Source organism: Schistocerca gregaria, chromosome 1 (genome assembly GCF_023897955.1).
Source record: "Schistocerca gregaria isolate iqSchGreg1 chromosome 1, iqSchGreg1.2, whole genome shotgun sequence".
Classification (NCBI taxonomy): Eukaryota; Metazoa; Arthropoda; class Insecta; order Orthoptera; family Acrididae; genus Schistocerca; species Schistocerca gregaria.
Genome location: NC_064920.1, coordinates 954,581,178 through 954,605,272, shown reverse-complemented (window position 1 = coordinate 954,605,272; position 24,095 = coordinate 954,581,178). Strand labels below are relative to the sequence as shown.

At 41.8% G+C, this 24,095-nt stretch overlaps 1 protein-coding gene across 1 annotated transcript in view; it reads right to left on the bottom strand.

Annotated features, from left to right (window-relative positions):
- The window catches only part of LOC126276148 (delta-1-pyrroline-5-carboxylate synthase), a 174,656-nt gene that overhangs the window by 111,893 nt on the left and 38,668 nt on the right, over positions 1–24,095 (bottom strand). The window contains exons 4-5 of the mRNA XM_049977255.1: positions 13,485–13,592; positions 6,461–6,628 (exon numbers count right to left, since the gene is read on the bottom strand). Of these exons, the coding sequence (XP_049833212.1) occupies positions 6,461–6,628; positions 13,485–13,592 (276 nt within the window). The remainder of the gene's footprint in view (positions 1–6,460; positions 6,629–13,484; positions 13,593–24,095) is intronic.

Here is a 24,095-nt window from a genome sequence, read left to right as displayed (position 1 = left end):
GCTCTGATATGCGATAGTACTGATGATTCTGAACAAGGTTCTTCAAATGAACATATGCCGTTTTCTAAACCGTATCTAACATACAGCAGTTTGAAATACACGTGCGTTAGTCGTATTTTCTTCTTCACCATCACTCATTCTTTACTGACCATTTCTATGATTACTGACCACAACTCATCTGTCCATTTCCTTTAGATAGCCGTCTTAACAGAGTACGGTAACTTGACTTATTTCAAAATGTCTTACCAGAATACATGGGGGATATTCCTTTGGCAACGCGACGTCGTATGTATTTTCAGCACGACGGAGCTCCTGCACATACTGTATGGCCAGTGACACAGTATCTCAGTGAAAAGTATTCTGGACGTTGGATTCGTCGCCGAGAGTCATTTCTTGGCCACCGAGATCATTCGATCTTAATCCGTTGAATTCTGTTTGTGGAGTTGGCTTAAGAGCGAAGTCTACGAGCGCAATGTGAACATAATGGAGGAACTTTTCGCTCGTATTTTACATGCGTGCGCTAAGACTAGCAACAGAACACCTGTCTACAAGACCGGAAAAATGATTGCAGTTGACGGTGGACTTCGGAACGTCTTTTGTGAGGAAATGTAGACAGTTAAAAAAAAGTTAGATCATAATATTGCATTTGCGATATGAAATCGCGAATGAGGTGTGCCTGTATGCTGGACGCTGTGATAATAGTAAAATAGCCACAGGTACTTTTGAACCACTCTTTTAATGTCGCGTTTCGAAAATCTCATCATATTCAAGTAAGGGAACGCACATCGTACAATGTACTGAGTCATATAAAGTGGGCCATATCGAGTAGGAATATGACACACTTAAGTTGACTCAGTGCACTGTATGGTGTGTTGGCGTGTGTGCCCTTAATTGAGTCTGATGATATCTTCGAAACGCGCCATTAAAGAGAGTGCGCACAAAAATACCTGTGGCTGGTTTGATATTATCGCAATGTCCATAACAGGTATTCCCATAATCCCCTCTAAATCACAATATTTCATTTACTACTATCCGCATTTGTCCTCTTGCCTGTTGTTACCATTAATTTCTTTGTAAATTGTTAAGAACAGGACTTACGTTCATATGCCGTTTTTTTTCACCCCTCAGAGCATGTAGCGTCCCTCATGACTCACTCTGTATGTTTGATTACAGAACACGCTATGAATCCAAACGCCAACTAAAAAATTTGGGATGTTTCTGAGCCGTATTTACAGAGTATTTTTGGATACGGATCCGTGATCTTCGGTGGTTCGTCAAAACGAAATAATGCAGTTATGGTTTATTCGTTTTCTTGTCCCATTTACCTTTGTTTCTGTGAAACTTCCTTCACGAAATTGAGAAAGTCTGTAATATGTTATCACTAAAACTTATAAAACGAAACACGAAGTATTGCAACAACTCTCAGCTTCAAAAGTAATGTGGCTCCTATCGCTGCGAGAGCAGCTCAGCGCAACGTCACATTACCGCTCTTCCATTCCGGCAATGAACGCATGCAGTCATCTCTTCATCGGTAAACCTATCATAGTTGACGTATTTTAAAACTAACACCGCTAGTAAAGCAAATCTGAGGCAGAAACAGGCAGTACTGACTGCAAGCTTGAGGGCGAAAAATAGAGTGGGCATTATTGTCGTCAGCCAGTATTACTCGACAACGATATTACTGCACTTGGCTTGCCGTGGGTGCTTCCGGAAACACGCGGAGGCATTAGAGTAAACGAACAGAGTGATATCGAAGGAAAGCGCATCCTATTGTGAACGGTTTCAAGACAGTTGTGCATCGTACTATCAAATGGTTCGGTGTGTCCTTGTGAAATGTCACAATAAAAAATCACGACAAGCCGGCTGAAGCGCCCTCACTCTCAGACGGAATAATAATGTGGTCGACTAATTCTGTGAGTGACGGGAATAATTTTGTTTCTTAACAAGACACACAACACATACCGTCGATGTTTTACACTGCTGTTCAGATACAATTCCCTTTTCAAAAGCCACTGAAAACGACAGTTCCTTTAAACCAAGAAGTTCAGAAAATATCCCTGAACAATCTCAGAAATTTTGTCGGTAGATTGGTTCACTGCATGAAGGGTGTAAGGAAACTACGTATACAGATTGACGGAATTTTTAGAGGAGATAGAAAGAAACACATTAGCTATGTGATACATAAGTGCCCTGTTTTCTCCTCTAAAGCCCCTTGAGCTGTTTGATATCGGATTTACACATTATGTCAACACTCACAGCTGTTTTGAGTGCTGCATATACAACATTTGAAGCACAGCTACATGTTACTGTTAGGACGGGTATGCTTTCCTTAGTGCTAGCTGTATCCATGTCCATTCAAACGAATATTGCTTGCGTTTTTTTATGCCTTCTAGATGCTTCCCTCAGAGAGCTAACTTAAACGATGAGATATCTTCGTGGATATGAGATAACTGCTTTTAAGGTAGTGTTTCCTCAGTATTAGTTACCTTAGTAACATTGAACTTTAGGTGATCCTGTCAGTATTACAATGCTAGCATTTCAATTATTAAGCCGAGCCACAAAATGACAAGAAGGCTGTTTGCGGAGGAGCTATTGCTATCGGCTCAACCTGACGGAGAAACTTTCCACCAGCAGGGGCAAACACTTTGCGAGATAGCGGCTATCGGCGAGTTTACTTTAGATCGTCCGCCACTGGCTCCGATAAGCTCCCACTTGAGTGCCGCCGCGCTGCATGAATATTTGAACTGAACTCTCCGCTAGAGCTATTCCTGTCGCCTCATTTCGTAACGATTCAGGACCTCCTTTAGGAGAAGAGCCCGCCTATGTCAACATTAATTCGCGTCTTTTTCAGTGCACTGTGGTCTTTCGAAGCTGTTACAAAAATTCATTCAGCTATTCATATCTGTCACAGCTACTTAATGACACCTGAAGTGAATTGTATAAGTCAAGGTCCGTTAAATCTGAAAGAGTCTCAGTAAATAAGGCCACTAAATGTACAGCAGGTGACGGCATACGACTCCACAGGGTTAAAAATGCTTTTTCCGTTATTCAGGCTGAACAATAGTAATAATAATAATATTAATATTAATAGTCTACATCAAGTGCTGGGGCGTTTGGTCCGTTACGTTTTTCAGATTTGGTCAGTCCATCTCTTTATCGGTCTTCCTAAATATCTTTTGCCTCTTGGTGTATATCACATTATTTTTCAGTGATTCTGGCATCTGACATAATGTTTTGTGTTCTTTCTTTCTTAGGTGATACTGTTTATTGTGTCAATTATGTTTGGCATATTCAGTCCAGCTCTAGTGTTATTATTTGTACCTTTATCCATTAAAGTATATCTAGCCTGGTATGAAGGAAATTTCATTTTGCATGCATCTCTTCTCTTTTCAGTAGAGTATCTCTGTGGAGTTTCTTTCTCAAAGTTTTGCATATACCAGGTGGTTATAATTAAAGTGCAGCTACTTACAGAGATCCAGTGTGGGCTGTAACTGTTATATCGCAGCGAAAATAGGTAGGTATTCTAATGCGTTATTATGGAACCGATTTACGCTGGAAAAGAATTGTTCTAATTTTGGCCGCTAGGTGCAAATCTGGCGTTGTGAATGCAAGAAGACGTATAGAAATATTTCCATATGTAATTGATTAGGAAGGGGACGTGGGCATAAAAGGTTAACCAAGTGAGGAAGGCATCATGATGAAATGTGTGTGAGTTCGTAAGGGACCAAACTGCTAAGGTCATCGGTCCCTAGACTTACACACTACTTAAACTAACTTATGCTAAGAACAACACACACACCCATGCCCGAGGGATGACTCGAACCACCGGTGGGAGGGGCCGCGCAGTCCGTGACACGACACCTCAAACTTCGCGGCCATTCCGCGAGGCGGTATCATGCTGATTTTATTAATAATCGCTGCTAATACAGTTGTTCAACACGAGCACTAGAGATGTCGGCGAGATACTTGCTGTATAGAGCCAGATTTGCACCTGGTGGCTACAATAGGAATTAATTTTTTTCTCCAATGCAAATCGGTTCTGCAGTAACAGATTAGCATATTTACCAAGTTTCGCTGCCATTTGATAATTACATACAAGCCACACTTGATCTCCGTGAGAAGCTGCACTTTAATTATAACCACCTAGTAGTTCCATACAAATAGTGGAATACGTCTAACATATTTTGCATTTTATTATTTATCCCACATGTCATGCCGCACCCTTAATGTTTAAATATATTAACTTGCTCTTTTATCTGTTTAGTATCGACTGGATTCCTGAAAACGCCCTTGATTTTGTCTTCATAATGGAGAGGTTCACGTTGAAATCTTTTGCTATTCTACTTACATCAAAAGCAGCAGGTCATTCTCATTTTAACAAGTCCTTGGTCGGCAGCAAAAAGCAGTGTACTAACATCTATATTGTTTTAAAATGTGTTATTGCCTATACTCAGGTTTTGGTTGTGTCGTCGATATAGGAGTATATTAGAAAGAGTGGGTGGAAGGAGACACCCTTATCTAGCTCCTTACTTTATTTCAGTCGAATTATGTCTACCACCAGCTATTTTTATTTTCATTTTGTTATTCATTTATAAGCCTTGTATAGCTCTTACAAAATGAGATGGCATTCCTATGTTTCTTAAAAATTTTCACAGTTTGTTTCGGTTTACTTTATCAAACGCATCTCTGGAAGTGAATGAAGGCAAGAAAAGTTGGTAAACTGAATTCATGGTGTTTTACTATCAGTTGTATCATAGCGACGTTACAATCCGAGTACTCTCTTTTGTGAAAACCACGTTGAGTATCTGATAACATAGTTTCGCGACTGGTGATAATCTTTTTGTTAAAATTTTAGCACACAATTTATGATATGCGTTTAGAAGGTTAATACCTTTGCAGTCCTCATTTCCATGTCTATTTAATTTCTTATAAACTGGGTGTGTCTGGACTGCGTTAGAGTTCATTTGGTATATAAACATAATTTCACAAAATCGAGTATTCTAACTTGCACCATATTTGGTGCACATTTTATCAGTTCTATATTGATTTTATCACATCCTGGAGTCTTCCTGTTCTTGCTAGAATTTGTTGTATCCTGTAATTCCTCCAGCGTTATTAAGCCCACATTGCTATCTACTTACGCCAGAAACATCTGAGCGTCTTGCACATGTGTCCAGAGTGTTGTAAGGTACTGCCATCAATTTGCTTCTGCTACTGTGTTTAGTTACAGATTGTCCTTGTCTTCTTTGTTTAAATGTTTCATTATTTCGTATGATTCCTCAAAAATCCTGTTCAATGTTTGTGATAAATACTCCCAACTATGATTTTTAAATTGCCTGACGTCCCTTTTCAGTACAGCCGATTCTCTTTTACAATATAGGCTCAGAACTTGATCATCTGGGGTATTTAACATTTTTAGTAGGTATGTTTCTTATCTTCAATTAGACTATGTGCTTCATCTATCCAGTATGACAGACCCATTTTCAAAAGACTTTTCTTTCTTGTGCCAAGTGCTTCTGCTGCCGCTTTAATTATTGTTTCCTTTATGTTATTCCATTCCTAGGTATCCCTTTTTAAACTTACATACTATCCAGGCCTTTTCTATTATAGTAACTAGATGTTCTCTTCTTAAATGTACTTTAAATATTGTATCAGGATTATTTTGTTTCTGTTTGCCAATTACCTTCTATCTTTGAATTAATACTATTTCGTGAGTTACAGAAAATAGTGAGAAAAGACATATGGAACTCTGAATACTGTTTTGTCTTGCACTACACGCCAAGTCTTATTTGTTATCACACAGTCTGTGACTATGGTAAAAAAATGAAATGTCGTGTGGCTAGGGCCGCCCGTCGGGTAGACCGTTCGCCTGGTGCAAGTCTTTCGATTTGACGCCACTTCGCGACTTGCGCGTCGATGGGGATGAAATGATGATGATCAGAACAACACAACACCCAGTCCCTGAGATGAGAAAATCTCCAACCCAGTCGGGAATCGAACCCGGGACCTTAGGAGTGACATTCCGTCGCGCTGACCACTCAGCTACCGGGGCCAGACTGTGACTGTGGTAGATCCTTTAACTATGTGGTTATATTTGTGGATCTGTTTATGCAAGAAAAAGTGTTCGTTATCCTTAACTCATTATAAAATGACGATGTCTACAGTCTATTTTCACTATTATTTATTACATTTTCCCATTCAGAATGTATAACATTTGCCAAAGAGGTCCACCCATTGCATGCAAATCTCCTGTTTTTATCAGATAATCAGTTTTGTTTATCTCACGTAAGAAAATAACATAATTGAAATCATCTTCCTGCCCTACATAGTTGTACCTTTGAAGCTTGCATTTAATGATAATATATGTTAATCAACGCAATTATTGTCGCTCTTATGGCTGTGCGATGCTTGTGTGTCAGTGAACTAAGTATTTTTGAAGACATGTTGGCGTGTACCGTACCTTGCGGCCGTCGCCAGCCAAGTCCTCGTTGGTGGTGAACATGGGCGGCGAGACTGCGTCGTTGGTGTTGATGATGGGCACGATGTTCAGAGAGATCAGCTCCGACAACGTGCTGAACAGGTTGCGCCGAGTCTCCTCGTTGTAGAAGTCGGGCTTTGTTACGAGCACCTGCACACAAGGCACGACGCATCAGTGAAAATCATCATTATAAATGAATACCTGTATGATACTTGCATAGAATAAGAATGAGCATAAGGCACCGAAGAAGCCAATTCAGCGATTCAGTAAGTAAAATAAAGCCTGTGGAAGGAAATACAACTAATATAGAAACCACAATATGAAAATAGAACAAGTAATTCCATACCGATATGTGCTATTTAAGAGGAACGTGGGAAAAGTTCTACATTAAGTTAATGAAAATGATGCTGTGGTAGGAATTCACCGAAGTTGCGTAAGACACGTAACAGGGCTGGAAGGAGTCATTTTAATCTTTACTTCTGTGGATGACGGAGAGAGGAAAATTACATTTTTCTGTCACGTCTCGTGGTATAATGTCCTCTTAGAGAATACGATAGATAAGTAGGTACCGCAGTGAAGGAGCAGATGAAGATCCAGAGCAAAATCCGTGAACGTATGAAGAATATTATGGGATGCCATACAAACGTGGATTCCAATGCAGCTACCTGGGTTCCTTCAATAAGTTGCTTTTTCAAGTGAGACAGACATAGATGCTTTCTTAGAAGACATTTAAATCAGTATGAGTCTTCCTTACAGTTAAATTTGTACATGTTACTGCACTTTGCTTCAGAAAAGTACTGGATTTCATAGTGCAGGCTGAGTCCGAAATCCACTGACAGAGTTTGAGAGGCTGATCATAGTAAAACAAGAACTTGTGTTCCCCAGCGGCTCGTTACAAAATAACATAGTCACCGTGTTATTTTAACTGCATTTACGTCTGTATTGAAAACTTGACACACATGCTACTATTCTACACATATTTACTCCTTTGTCCAGATATCCTCATATGAATAAATTTACAAAAGTAAACAGGCTAATAAACCGAAGTAATGATTTTGCAACCATTCATTGGAGATGAAGTGTTTTGTATCCCAAAACGCTGCAGAAAACTCCGATCAACCTATAAAACCTCCTCAGTAAAGTTTGGATTCACCCTGTACATCTAACACAATATAATCTTTATACGGACTGGGACAAGTAAAAGTGGCACGGACGAGTTGATACAACAGGAACAGGAAAAAAAAGCTACAGTTACTTCCAACAGGATGAAGCAACTGCCCTTACAGCTGCTCGAATCTTGGAGCACATTCACACAGTCTTCACGCCTGGCAGAGTCTTAGAAGAGGTCAGTCTGGAAGCGATATTAGCTGACCACCCGGGTCACCTGATCTGTCGATGTGCGTTTACTTTGGGTAGGGAGCTCTCAAGTCTTCGGTAAATAGCAACTACCCTCGTAGTCTTCAGGAACTGCAGCATAACATTTCGGATGAGTCTTCAGCAATTCCAACAGTCCACATTCGATCTGCATTCAGCAGCTTGCTGACCAGGGCCCAAAAGTGCCAAGAGATGAATGTTGGTCACTTTCAACATCTGCTATAGTTACGATACTACTGTATTTCCTTTCCTCTGCTATGTTTCTTTGTACCCTTGGAACTCTGTTTTTTGGGCTATTTTTACTTGCACCACCCTGTACATCTGACAGGATAAATGAAGAACGACCTCAAATACGGTACATTTAAAAAATAGGAAATTTGAAGTAGGATATAAAATTTCTGCAGTCAAGACATCACAACGTATTTTGTCTAATACATTTTTTTAAATTTATTTGTGCTACTAGACTCGCCCTAAGAACACTGGTGGAAAACAATCGCAGCACCAAGAAGGAGGTGTGCGATATAAACGGAAGTAGATAGGCGTGTTTCTACATCTGAAGGAGGATGTCTACTGAAATTTCGAGCCACTCGCCTAAGAGTGGTGCCACTAGCGCCATTACGAGTATGAAGATCAGGTTTGCTTTAAATACACACTGCAACTGTCATGGGCGGTCGTTACCTTTGAGACTGGATATGGTGAGCTGATGTCAGTCAAAAATGCTTTCAGTGCGACAAAGACCCCATTATAAGCACCTCAATGATTTGCACGAGGTCGTGTAATAGGGCTACGAGAATCTGGATGTTTCTTCTGCGATGCTGCAAAAAGATTTGGCAGCAATATAGCCGCTATACGTGATTACTGGTAGCGGTGTTCCTGAGAATGTACGGTCACAAGAAGACCGTGTTTCCGGAGGGCCACGTGGCACTACCGAGAGCGAAGATCATCGTGTTCGGCGTATGATTATGGCGCATCGTACTGCATCTGCAGCAGCATTCTGAGAAGCGGTTGGCGCCACAGTGACACAACGAACTCTTACAATTCTATTGCTTCAGGGACAGCTCCGATCAAGAAGCGCTGTAGCGCTTACGACTTCACTGGTGTCAGGCAAGAGCTCATTGAAAGGCAGGGGGAGGTCTGTTGTGTGTTTTGATGGAAGCTTTATCTTCTTCGGCGCCATTGATGGTCGTGTGTTGCTTATAAGGTGGCCACTTGAGAAGCTGCAACCAACCTGTCAGCGTGCTAGACACATTGTACCCACACCTGGAGTTATGGTCTGGGTTGCGATTTCGTATGACAGCAGTAGCACTCTCATGGTCATTCTACGCAACCTGAATGTAAATTTGTGGGTCGTTCTTGTGATTCAGCCTGTTGTACTGCAATTCACGAACAGCATTCCAGGGAGTGTTTTCCAACAGGATAACACTCGCCCACACACCTTTGTTGGAACCCAATGTGCTCTACAATATGCTCTGAAGAGAAGTTACGCGGGCTGTCCGGTTTAGTCTGGAGCTAGAGGTTGAAAGATATGGTTTGCGTTACTGGCCGCACAATTAGAATCTCGGATGCGAATCAATTTATGTTGTGTTCAAATAATACGACTCTGAGCACAAAGCAGAGAAGAATAAAGTAACAATGAACAGTTTTGGTGAACATGTTTCCTAAAAGAATAATATAATTTGATTGTGATCCTTTCTAATATGAACTGTGAAACTAGTGACTTCGTAATCGAACTTGTGCAGTTTATAGCTTTACCTACTTCCTCAGTTGTAAATAAAACAGGAAAGCTATTAGTATCCCTGATTTGGAACGCATCAAATCTTGCAGTAGAATTGAGAGCCGTAGCCACATCATTAGTTATGTTACAGCGTCACTTCAAGAACAGCGAACTCGCAACCTCAGCAGTACAACTGCGGTGGGCCAACGTCAAATATATAGGTATCAGAGTCGTGAACTGCAACGGAATTTCTGTGTTCTGTCTTGAAGCGACAGAACACGAATAGGCATCTCACATGTCCTGCATTTCCAGTAAAAAATGAAAAAGTTAAATGTCATTCGTAGTGGCAAGGAGGTGGGTAAGCGAAAGAAGAATTAATGTGGGGACTGAACAGCATTTGAGTGCATCAGAACTCGATACAATCCCTCATTTACATCCACAGCATTTTCTCTCCCCCTCCCATCCCCCAGTCACTTTTATACTTTCATACAGCCGTAATTGTCCTACGGAAAAATGGCACCCGATACTATCTCATGGGAGGTAACACATGAGGCCGCAGGATGTCCGTGTCGTATCACTGTGCTGCTAGAGTCCCTCAGTCACTGTTAACCATGACCTGAAGTCGTAGCCAACGCATACCATGACAGAACGACTAACACAGTCCTGCCTCCCCAAAGCATTGGAAGAATAGGTCCTCTCCACAGATCACCGTCATACTTCGCCGACGATGATCATCTGGGGTGGTACAGAACCGATTCACACTGACCAAAGCGCGACACCATTCGTCGCCAATCCGAGCTTCCTGGTGACGCCAACACGCCAAACGCAGCCGTTTGTGTTGAGGTGTTAACTGCAGCCTACGCATTACTAGTCTCCCGTCGATGGTTCGGGATGATAGAGAATGTTGCAGGGAGCCCTCTACTTATTCTTGGATGGTAGACGCAGGAGTGAATGGTTTACGAAGCGGTTGGTGCACAGCACAGTGATCCTTCATTGTGGTGGTCAGACGTGGTCGATTGGAACCTTGAAGCGTAGCCATACCGGAAAGTCCCACAAAAATGGACAATGAACGATTTAACTAGCCTGCCAAATGAAGAATCACAGTGAGAACCCTTTCGGCTGATAACGTTGGATCACACGGGTACGCGGAATCTCCATGTTGTTCACACTGATCGCTCAATGTGTTACACTATTCAAGTCCCTTATTTGCCCTACCAGGACTGGTAACAACACTAAACATGATGAGTATTAATGCATTCTGGCGGCCGTTATACTATAATCATTTACCCAACGTCGCTGGCGTGTACGTGTATGAAGTAGCAGTGGGATCTGACAGTGTTTTCTGTGTGCTATAGTTCTTTTGTCAGGCACTGTAGTTACAAATTGTTGAGAGTAACAAATGTAGGGTGACTGACATTAGGGGCGATATAGGGCAGAAGGAAGTGACTATTTTTGACGCAGTTTTGAGGAGAAATGATAGCTGCTCCACTTTTGTTGCTATCTACAATATCCTCAGTGGGGAAGGACCCTCCAGTGTACTTCCCTCCAGAAATATATCATCTTCTGAAACGTGTATCACCAGCATCCTTTGACATGGAAAATCATTTTGTTGCTATATAAAAAAAAAAAGTCTTTTCTGATCGCTAACATTCTACCACTGCAGACGATTTGGAGCACCTGGAGTTTCATTGTGATTCGAAATGAAAGGTGAGGTATTGTATCTCAGTAATTTCGGTGAATACAGAAATTTTATTAATGGATTCTTCCGTCATTTCATGGTACAACAATTCTATATTTATGGTTGAACAACGAATAAATTGTTTTTCATCTTCTAATTTTTACTTATTTCTAAATAGTTTTCGGTTTATTGGGTCATCTTCAGGAAACAACTGACTAGCACTTGCACAGGGTGTTGTACACCAGACTTATTTTCTGACTTTGAAAATTACGTTTTACGCAATGGACAGTAATTAAACTACATAATACTACAGTCTTATGTGGTACATAGTTATAAGGCTAAAGTTAGTGAGGACATGACATTGGTTAAGAGGCTATCAAACCACCCACTCTTCATTTATGTTGCTCACCAAAGATGTATTTAAACGTTGTAAATTACACTTTACGCAACGGCCAATACTGAACAGAGTAAATAATTAAAATACACAGTACTGCGTACTTTAATTACCCAGTACACAACTACATTATATAGTTTTCTTTAATTATTCTGCTGTGTTTAATATTGTCTACTGCTTAAAATGTAATTTACGACATTAAAAAACAAGTTTGGCACACATCATTCGCTGCAAGTAGACTGTATCTTTGCTTATACTGTTTGGTTGGCTCTGAGCACTATGGGACTCAACTGCTGTGGTCATTAGTCCCCTAGAACTTAGAACTACTTAAACCTAACTAACCTAAGGACATCACACACATCCATGCCCGAGGCAGGATTCGAACCTGCGACCGTAGCAGTGGCACGGTTCCGGACTGCGCGCCTAGAACCGCGAGACCACCGCGGCCGGCTACTGTTTGGTTACAAGAACTAGTTCCCCATGCAGACACTACACGGTTGTTTCCTGAAGATGGAACGATAACCAGAAAACTCTTTAGAAATAAACAGAAGTGAGAAGATCAAAAACACCTTACTTGTTATATAACGTTAATAGGCATTTTAATAAACGGTTGATATCGAAAATAATTCATTATTTCCAAAAGAAAAATTATTAATATATAATGAACCCTAGAAATATACTATTGAGCGAGGTGGCGCAGTGGTTAGCACACTAGACTCGCATTCTGGGGGTCGACGGTTTAAAGCCACGCCTGGCCATGATGATTTAGATTTTGTGTGATTTCCCTATATCGCTTCAGGCAAATGCTGGGGTGGTTTGTTTGGAAGGGCACGGCCAACTTCCTTTCCCATACTTCCCTAATCCGGTGGGACAGATGACCTCCCCGTTTGGGCCAAAATCAACCAACCAACACATAAGTATACTTCTCGTATTTCTGGTACGTTAAGTGCATATTAAGATAATATGGTGTAATTCAGAAATTGGTTTCAGGTGAAATTATTATTCTGTGTTAAACATTTCCTAACATGTTTTCGTAAGATTTCATGTTTATATTCATAGTGTAATTGTTTTCATTACATAAATGCCTACGTATTTTGCTTGTTGATACGATGGATATCCGGAAAGTAAGTTCCCATCGGTCAACAAGTGGAAACCACTGTGAAAATCTAATAAAGCTTTCCACATATGTTTTCGACATTGTCTCTAGTATGCCTGTCGGTTATATCACTTCGCTCTTTTCAGTTCTGAGCCCATGGTGAGCACACAAAGATGCGTGGAAAATAGTGTCTCCCGCAAAGTATGATGTCCTGTTGAGACATTTCACCTGATGTTATGCAGCCCACATTACAGAACTCTCATAGGGTTCCTACTTTGTGACAATTCTAGGTCGCAAACTGCAGGGCAATGAAAATGCTCCTGCAGCGTTTTCGATGAGGATTGTTTCATCACCCACACTAAGCCCGTAGTTGGCTACCTCTGTGTTTCATCTCTACTCACGTTAACTATTGGCTCTGAAGGTAATATTTTCGCACAGAGTATAGACGAGTGTAGAGAATTGTCGGGAAGCACAATGACGAGGGTATTGGAAAGTTGGTAGAACGCTACGACAAATGTCTAAGTCGGAGTGGTGTCTATGTAGAGCAGTGGCTGGAAGCTGTAGCTAACAGTTGCGGAAAAAAATTCGGAATAGCCCTAGTATTACATACAAAACTGGGCTCTGGTGGTAACACATCTATTTCTGACTACTACAGGCACGTGTGGTTTTTGGGGAGGATAAAGGAAATGGGTAAGGAGGCTTGGCCGCGAGCCCAGAGTAAGCGAGACGCTGTGACGAGCCGGTACTCACCTGCGCCAGCTTGACGCCGTACTGCGCGAACATGGCGTCGTACAGCGACATGAGGCCAGACTGGCCCACGGCGGCGGCGGCGCGCGGCTCCAGCAGCTTCCCCGCGTCCTGCAACATGACCGCCGCTACCGTGAACTTGCATAGTTCGAGTTCACAAGTCCTTTCAATCAGCACACTACCTCCTTTACTTAAAACAAAAGTTATCTGTACAAAATAACATTGTACCCAACAACAGTTCAGGTTTCATCAGCTTGAAGTGAAAATGGTGGCAAGGCGCCACATCGGAAGAATCAGCTGATGGGGATGGGGCCACGAGATAGCAGTTCGTAGTATTAAGAGGGGCAGGACATGAAACGGGCGGCCTTGGAGCAGGAGAAGCACCACAGGACCTTTTAATTTGCACTGTCTATACTTTTACAAATAAATTCATAAAACTTTGTCAGCATGACCAGGAAGGATTCAGGATTCACACTCATAGCAGTGGAAGTTCACAAACATAACAAAACTTTTTTTCATGTGAAATTTGATCATTTTTTCACTTAGTATTGCCAGCATTTGTTGCTGTAGGTACACTTTTCTTCGTAAGTAAGAGAGATTCTTCGATGGAATTTGCACAGCATACAAACCATACTTACAGGTGTATGAAACTCTAGAATTTCCCAAATCTGTTAAAAACAGTGGTAAAAATTTAGATAATTAACTATAAAATTCGAGTTTTCTCTAAACACGAAGTTCAAAATGTAACAGCCCATTCATTTTTTCATAGATTAAATAAATTATAGAGTTTCATACACCTGTAGGTATGGTTTGTAAGCTGTGCAAAATTTATCGAGAATCTCTCTTACTTATGAAGAAAAGTGTACCTATAGCAACAAATGCAGCCGACAGTAAGTGAAAAAATCTTGATATTTCATTTTTTTGAAATATTATTTTTTCGTGTTTTTGAACTTCCACTGCTATGGGTGTGAATGCTGAATCCTTCCTGGTCATGCTGACAAAGTTTTATGAATTTATTTGTAAAAGAGTAGTCAGTGCAAATTAAAATGTCCTGTGGTGCCTCTCCTTCTCGAAGTCGGCCCGTTTGACGTCCTACACCCCTTAACAGCACGGTATGTGGCCACTGTAAATATACCTGTGAGGTTAGTGCATTGTCTTGGGGGAAGACAGTCTTTCACCAAGCGGAGTAAGTGTAGTTTTCAACAATTTAAAAGTCTTCCCCTTCGTCATGTATTTCATGTATTTCCTCCTAAACAAGTAATAAACAACACACTTTTCCTCTTCGAAATCCAAGTTTCATGCAGTAATAGATATTTAATTGTGTTCGTCTGATGGCATATTTAGTTCTCCAGTTGTGGATTTTTACTGATTCTGCTTGCTCTCCTGTAACTGCGGAACTTAGAATATTTGGTTTTCCTTTAGATTTTTCTTCCTCGTGACCTAACTTCACTTACTTATTGCTCGACAAAGCGGCCATGGCGAGAAATTACACGGTCCAGTAAAAAGGTCCACAGCTGAAATTAGAGCTGTTTTACTACCTCTAAGGCGAAGTAAGGAAAGTGAAATAGAAAGTGCTTTTGCGGTCAGCCGCTGCAGTTTGGATAAAGTCAAAATGAAGCAAAACGAAGTGACAGCGCAGACAGAAAAACTGACGCGACGTGGGAGCAAAATGTCAGAAGCTGGGTGTGCCAGTTATCACAGGAGGGACACAGTGTTCACTGGAAAACTAGTATCTATTCCAAAGGAGGAGCAGAAAAATACCCGCAATAAGTAGTCCGTTGACCATATAGAGAAGCTTATTATTAAGCCGCAAGTCTCGCAATGTTAGGAACAATATAATGGAGTACCTACATTGGGGAAGCTCCTTAGTTTTTGTCTCACCGAACTGGACTGAAGACAACGGAAGAAATTAAGACAAAAAATTGATTTGTCTGTAAGATTTACTTTCAAAGTGTGCGAGAATATATAAGTTATTACGAGCAAACGAGATTACATATCCTCTAAGGACATCTACATTAAGTTTAAAAAAGAAAAGAACGGAGAATTATCGGAATTAAAATGTCGAATGGTACATTCTAAGGAAACGTGATCATATAGAGCGTGAATCAACTAAAACGTGCACCGCAAACATTGCTGAAATGGGAAGCACTATTGATGAGCAATTTTTAAAGAATGGATTGGTAGTCAGGGGCTTGTGTTGTTAGCCAATACAAATATTGTGATAATACTTATAAATTGTATTTTTAAGCAAACATACACTTTTTAAATGGAACAATACCTATCGACATTAACAGACTAAAAGCAGGGAAAATTAGAACGTCAGTGGAATTTGTTGCAAGATTGTGGTGCGAGTCATTGATGAGTTATCTATTTTGAAAAGTATCCACTTTGCCACTTGTACAATAACTGTGGTGGCACTCGCTAAGGAACAACACAAGTGCTTACAGTAGTTATGTGAATTCTGACCAGTTCAAAATGACCACACGAGCTAGCATTTCAGCAGAAATGTCTGAGCAGGCGGCAGTAATACGTCTGTGGATATCATCGGGTGTAGTTGGTATGTCCTTGTAGACAGCGTCCTTCAACTTTCCCCCCAGAAAAAATTCTACAGGCGATAAATATGGTGAAAGGGCCAGCCGACGTACAAGTCCTCTGCCCCAAATCGAACCATTTCGAAAAAATTTGTGCAGACATGGTAGTAGTACTTCGTGCACTAAGGGCTGGCCAGCCATCACGTTGGTACCACATGTTTCCCCTAGCCTGCAGAAGTACGTCTTCTATCATTCGTGGAAGATAATCTGTCAACAACCTGCGACACTTGTGCGCGTTCAGTGTTCCGTCTACGAAAAACGGACCTATGAGCTGATGTTTCACAATCCCACACCACACCTTTACACTCCATCGATGCTGACGTTCGACCTGAGGAAGCTAAGAGGATTGTCAACAGGACAATAGTGCATGTCTCGGCAGTTTACCTGGCCATGATTTGCAAATACCATCGTCTACTCACGACTTACTGTTTGAACTATCACACACCAACTGGCAAGCAAGTTGTACTACACTCAAGGAGTACACAAGCAAATGTAAGCAAACAAAACAACTTCGTACCTAGCATTTACTCAGGTTGAATGGCACAAACAAGTGTCAGTGTGGAAACTTTTCAAATTACGATATCTCGTAAACGAGTCGCGCTAGAATCATGCAACAAACACCACTGACTTTCTAATTTACCCTACTTTTAGTTTGTTAATGTCAATAGGCGCTGTTCCATTTTAAAAAAGTGTATGTTTGCACGAAAAAAACACTTTTTAAGAACTATTACTATCTGTTTATTGGCTAACAATACAAGCCACTGACTACCAGTCTATTCTGTGAAAACTACAAATCAACGATATTTTCCTTTTCTTCAATTTTTGCGGTGCAAGTTTCAGGTGATTCACCTTATATATTACAATGTCAGTATATGCTGGACAAGGGAAAGTATGTGACGCATGTTGTGAAACAAAAATATTGGTGAATCTAAAGCTTTGATATGTCGGATACTCGTGGTCTCTAGACGTGTTCGCTTCGGCGCTTTGTATACAGTCGTGCGCTGGGGATGCACCTCGTGTTCCACTGTCACTCGCGGATTTTCGTTACCCCAAATTCTGCAGTGCTGCTTATTGATAAGCTCACTGAGATGGAAGTGCGCCTCATCTGAGAAAATTATTCTTTTTGTGAAGATCTCGTTCTCCGCTTATCGAGGCCAGACCCATTGAGCAACTCGATGTCTCTTTCCATAATCGACAGGCCTAACCTCCAGTGAGAGTTGAATCTTGTACGCATCCATTTTCAGATATTTTGAAAGGATTTCATGCAGTGAACTTGGTGGTAAATTAAATCGTTCAGAACGATTTTCTGGGGCTTACGGTAACGTTGTCACGCACGACAGCAGTGTGTTACTGTGTTCGAGGAGAAAGTGGTCGTCATGTTGTCTTAAAATTTGAAACACAACACGTGGTCTCAAACTTCCGGATCAACTTCCGAATTGATGATTCGGTTAGTGTAACATTACGTCCAAGTGTCACACGCGATTCATGAACGGTTGCCGTCGGACTTTCACTGTTTTTGTAATAAGTTTTTGTCACTTGAATACGCTGCCTACTGGTCATCGGGTCCATGACGAAGACAATAATCAAATACAAACACAAAAGCTGCCAGACAACTAATGAGAGGGATCGCAGATAACAAACATGAAAAAACCACATGTGCCAACCGTCATATGACAAAATGGCTCAAAATTCAAATTCGTCCTTACTTCGCGGGCACCAGTTATGTATAAATAATTAGCATTAATTCAGTGCAACCTTAAACATCAAACTGTGAGTCAGAAAGTGGGTTTACAGCACGGCAATGTCTACATGGGTGAGGCTGCGACAACAGGAGCACCACGGACTGCACTACTGCGAGCATTGTTGCGGCACCATTGTCGCGACAGCTGAGGGGCGCGCCGATCATATCAGCAGCTACACGACTAACGAGCACCGCGTCGTCTTTTCAAACCAGTCCCGGTTCTACGCACGTCATCACGATGGACGCAACCGTGTGTGGAGAGTTCGAGGAGAACGAGCGTTGCCAGATTGCATTCGTCACCGCCGTACGGGCCCAGTACCTGGCGTGATGGTGTGCAGTGCCGCTGGGCCACGTCACAATCACTTCTGGTTGGCACGGCTGGTAATTTGGACAGCAGACGTTACATTTAAGACGTATCAAGGCCAGTGGCTGTGCTCTACGGTATATTCGTGACGTTATCTTTGAACAGGTGATCCAAGACCAGATGTTATTTGTTCTGCCCTGAACTTCCTCGATATAGAGGGTGTTTGGATGTTGCTGTATAGTTCAGTTCCTTTATCTTGGCGGTTCGCGCATGCCCGCCCATACGCGGGAGATTGCTGCGTTGCCAGTTGTACGCGCCAAGAGAAGTAGCGCCGTAGTATAGTTCACGAACTTACGTTTCGGGGGGAGCGCGCAGTTTATGAAGTTAAGCCACCACGGCCGCATTAACCCTTCCGCTGTTACAGAGACGTGCTCCCCGCATTCCGCAATGTGCGTGATTTTGTCAGCATTGCATTGCTCACCTGTGCAGACACATGGTGTTTCGACTGCTTTGACATACTTTATCATTCGTTTTCATGAAAACTATTTGGCCCAAAAATTTGATTTTTACACATCTTCTTGACTGACACCTTCGCCCATAAGTGACTTAATTTTGTTTCGATATTCAACGCAGTTATTGTGCAGCATTACATGTAGTAAACCATTGCACGAAATTTTGAAGAATTTCCAGAGGTAAAAGGCCATAGCATATACTTTCCATATGGTCGATTTTAGTTGCCACTAGAAATTTCAAAAAATTACATTCAAACGAATAAAATTCATCAAGTAAGTCACTTCGATATTGTTTTTAAATATAAGAAAATATTAAGCACTGAACAAGGTTTGAACACACAACCTTTCATTTATCAGTCATGCGCTTTAAGCATTACACTAACGCAGCTCAGCGTTCAACGCATCTCCCTGATGTCTTAAAAAGATCATGCAAAATAGCGACAAACACTGTTGGTATGGCTATGAATTATTCACGTTTTGTAGAAGTACAATTGGAAATAACAGTTACCGCTGTTCTTTATTGCGAAAAAGCGGTTAGTGAGAATGATGCATACACCTTTCCTTGCTATCGCCTGAATTAGGAAGCTTATTGCTTGTTTGGTTTAAGTAATTAATAGAATATGAAGCAACTGGTATAAAGAATGCTTTTTCTAAACTTTCTATAAAAGAAAGTCTGCTATCTAGACATTGCTTTCGTTCAATTACTTTATTTATGACTGAATGTTTCTAAAACTGAAGACACTCGTGAGTGCTCTGCACTGCAGTCGAGCTATGGCAACGTCGTTCTCTGTTCATTGGTTGACTGTGTTTTGTGACGTCAGATGCGCAGAACGAACCTAAACTCGGACGTCGTCATAAATGATGCGCACTTTAGTCACCGCGTTCTTGAGCACATTCTCACCCACAGTGAAAACATGTGGTCGTCGGTTCCCGAGAGAATGGCACGACGCCACTCGTCACTGATGAACTCTGGCAGACAGTTGCAGTCGCATGGAATTTCTGCATCTACGTCTACATCGATACTCTGCAAGCCACCGTATGGTCCATGGCGAAGGATTTCTTGTACCGCTACTAGTGATTTCCTTTGCTGTTCCACTTGAAAATGCAGTGCGGCAAAAACAAGGTTCTATATGCCTCCATACGAGCCATAATTTGTCTTCTCTGCATGCTCCTTAGACGAAATGTACGTTGATGGTAACAGAATAGTTCCAGCTGCAAATTCCGGTCCTCTAAATTTTGTCAATAGTGAATCGTAATATCTTCATGTCGGTCGAACCTACCGTTCACGAATTTAGTAGCACGTCTCTGAATAGCTTCAATGTCTGACTCTGATCCGCCCTGGTGGGGATCCCAAACACTCGAGTAGTACTCAAGAATGGGTCACGCTAGTATTCTATATGCGATCTACGTCACATATAAGCTATTTCAACATTACACAATTATTTTTGCTACTCATCTGCAGTAACTTACATTTTTCTACATTTGGAGTAAGCTGTTGTTCATCACACCAACCAGAAGTTTTGCCTACGTTATCTATTATCCTCCTACAGCCACAGAACGACGACAACTTCCCATACACCACAACCTCATTGGCAAACAGCCGCAGGTTGCTACTCATCCTACCGGCTAGATCATTTAAACACGATAGTCAGAAACAGTTTGAAAAGCTTTCAAGGGTGTTGCGTGGTACGTTTTTTCTGAGAAATTGTTGATAAGAAGCGAAATTCGGTACGATGCATCGTTTCAGAGTTAATTAGTGCTGAAGTTAGCATGCGCGAAGTGGCTTGACAGATAAAATTAACGTCAGTTGTTCTCATAGGGTAGATGATGGCGCACGAGACTGTTGAGCTTTTAGTTCGGGTTCCATCCTCACTACCATCCTACGTCCAATTTTTGTATCTCTCTCTTGTTCGGATTCAGGGAACAAAACGAAGAACACGTTTGGGCACACTGTCCCAGGCGGGGAGCTTGTATTTGTTCTCGGAACGATCTGACTGGCTAACTTCAATTTTAATTAACGCGGAAACGACGAAACGTATCAAAATTTTCTCAATAATTATTTTCAATACAATCTACTCTGCAACACCCTTGTAAACTTTTCAGAATATTTCTCATCACCCTCTATATGTAGAGGACAAGAACGATCCTATCACACATCCCATGCGGGTGCTTCTGACGATACTCTTGTCTCTGATGTGTTTGGTAACGTACCAGTTCGGCTCGATACACAAGCGGATAACCGCTGTTGTTGCTGCCAGCTCTCAATACTAAATTTCATATCCCGCTGACTTCCAAATCATAAATTTAGTCACGTATACCTTCTACTATACTATAAATAAAAAATTAGTTATTTGTAATACATCCTTACGATACTGTGTTAATAGCCAATGGTGTATTGTCGGTCAAACAGTTCGTGGTGGCTGTGCACCGTGTTCCAAGCAAAATAAGCCATCTAAATGCTCGTCACACCGACAGTCTTTTCATGTTTCGCTCCAGCTACGATCGGAGGTCAATGTTGCGATGTCCTACAAAAACTGAATAAGGGTATGTCCTTCTATACAGGACTGTCAGCCAAATTCAAATAAGCTTCATATTTTCTTTCAGCGATGGTGACAAGATCATGTTTACGCTCAGAATTGGTAAGAATATAATGCTATGAATAAATTCATAATTTGTAGTTCTACTCTTTATTGAATTATTGAATATTGTCGAATATAATCATCAATAATTTGAAAAATTTCAGATTTCATACATCAGTCGCTGAGAAAAAAATGTTTTATGTCAAGTCAAAAGCCAGAATCAACTGCCTGGAGACCTGTTCGGCCGCTAAAGCTCTCTCCCGACTCTCTTACCGCATCGGCTGTGACTGATGGCGTTCGTCACAGATGAGGGTTACCGGCTCCGCCCTCTCTGGCTGCCAGAAAAAAGCGCGAGGACGGCGCTGCAGCCGCGGTGCGAGCGCGCAGACACGGCGGCGACGTACACGCCAAAGCACTCCTGTCCGGGGCTCGTCGCCGCGGCGCAATGGATTTCCCGCGTAGCGCAGGTGGGGTCGGGCGACAACTTCGCTCTCGGGCTATGGCCGACATAAAACTTCTTCGCCTGCTCTCCGCTCTAACTGGAGGCCATAAGCCGTCATCAGAATACGAATGGGCCAAGTGGAACCTTAATGAATCAGGCGGGCACCGAACGGGAAGTCGAGAAAGTGGCTGTCGCGCCCTCAATCTCTCTCACTTTTCCAACAGCACTGAGGATTTGCTGAAGCAAGAAACAGCTAAGCACAGCTATTTCACGCTGACAGGATCATCAGTTAAAATGTATTCGTCCTCTTACCCATTTCATATAAAACTAGAAATCCATATTATTGCTGAACCCTGTAACTGTTTGGAACAGATACAACTGTCGCGAACATGCGCGCTTTTTGCTAACGAGGGATTATAGTCACGACGCTTTAATCATCCCCTCGAAAAACCAAAGTTACATAATTCTTACATTGTTTATTTGCAGACACATGTCTGCCGTCCTGGCACACATCAAAATCCGCGTAGCACGCAACCGTAGCAAATCGCTATACGAATGAAAACAAAACGGTACATCCCGTTGACGAAGTAGAGTTTGGTGCAGTAGTTAGTTTTCAGAAGCACCCGAATTCTTTCAGCTACGTCAGACAAATACAGACAGCTGAAGAAGACATCTGGATTTTTCTGGCACCGCACCAACATTCAAGTAGCTGCCGGTGAAACGTCTCCTTTGGAAAATTATGTATTACTGTGTTGGTAAACCTCTTACGTTATTTGTTTTCAAACAGCTGAGCAAAACTGAACGTACTCAGACATTTCTCTCTTTACTTAGTCTGATCATCATCAAACTGAGACACAATATTTTTAGCGCAAACAGTCTGACTTTCAATAATCCCCACAAAAGAATGGCCCTTACTAAAAAATAACCTATACCTTTCATGAATCACTTACCTCGCAAAAGTCTTCGTCACTCGAACTACTGCAATACAACGAGCGCCAATACTGCCAGTAAATAAAAGATTCTAACTACTGAAGGCACTAACTACTGATAGGCATAGTTAGCAAATGAAAGATTTTGATAGAGAACAAACAATGTATTTAACTTAATAGAGCTCAAAAGTCAGTTCATGACATCCATCTTTACAAAATTCCTTTTTCTGGCGAACACACGTCCAGATCGTCCGTTCTCAAAACTCTGGCATACATCTCTCTCCACATCCACCACTGCTGGCCATTCACCTCCAAATGCACAACGTTACGCGCTGTTCACATCCAACTGCCCGACACTACGCAAGCGAATATTCCAACAATGAGTCCAACCAGCCACAGACTACCCACAGCGCTGTCAGCGATTTTCATACAGAGCATTACGTGGCGTTACCAACATAAAAACCTAAATAGCCTACTTACACCGGAAACGAATTACTGAACGATACTCCATTTTAATAATGGGTTGCGCCAAATTTGTTGCCCACTAGCGGCATGGTTTGTCACTGTGATCGGTGTGTGCCAGGGCTTTGTTTTTCTAGATGATAATTAGAACTTTATGACTACTCCTTCTATATGCTACAGGAGTCAATAGAGTCAAAAGCGAGAATATTGGATATGTACGTTTCGATGTTTTAATGTAATATGAATACACGAATGAATACTTTATGAATTTGTTAATCAGACTAGTAACTAAACTGATGGTTCAAAAAAATGGCTCTGAGCACTATGGGAATTAACATCTGAGGTCATCAGTCCCCTAGAACTTAGAATTACTTAAACCTAACTAACCTAAGGACATCACACACATCCATGCCCGATGCAGAATTCTAAAATGCGACCGTAGCGGTCGCGCGGTTCCGGACTGAAGCTCCTGGAACCACTCGGCCACACCGGCCGGCTAAACTGATGGTATGACAGAATAAGCTTTCATAGGTCTCTTTTGGTAATTTTGGAGGAATTATTGTGTAGCGGCGAGTTATGAAGCATTTCGCAAATGTCGAAGCGCGAATTACCCACCGTGGAAATGGAAAGTAACTTATGACTAGTGACTGAAATTAGTTTTCCGTCGTCTTCGACTGAAGGTACTGTGGCTGTCGTCGATCCTGCCTTTTCAGCGACTCAAGGCCGAAAAATGGATCATCAAGTGTCCAGCGCTCGTATTTTAGAAGCGAGACTGATGTCGATGGCGAAGGAGAGGACGATGACAGAAGAGGGCTCTCCTCCGCTCTGTGGGTGATTTTCAGTAGCAGACAAAGGGCAGAAATGGTCATCACAGCACAGCCGCCACTGGCTTGAGGCGCACTACGCCGCACACAACAATCGCGCTATTGGCCACAATTCAGCATCAACAGTGTTGAGAAAACGCTGGTCCTCTCAGCGCAGCTCTGATGAATATCATACGAAACTTAAGAAAACACTGAAGGAATGATTTAGGGAAATGCTGGTTCATTTAAGA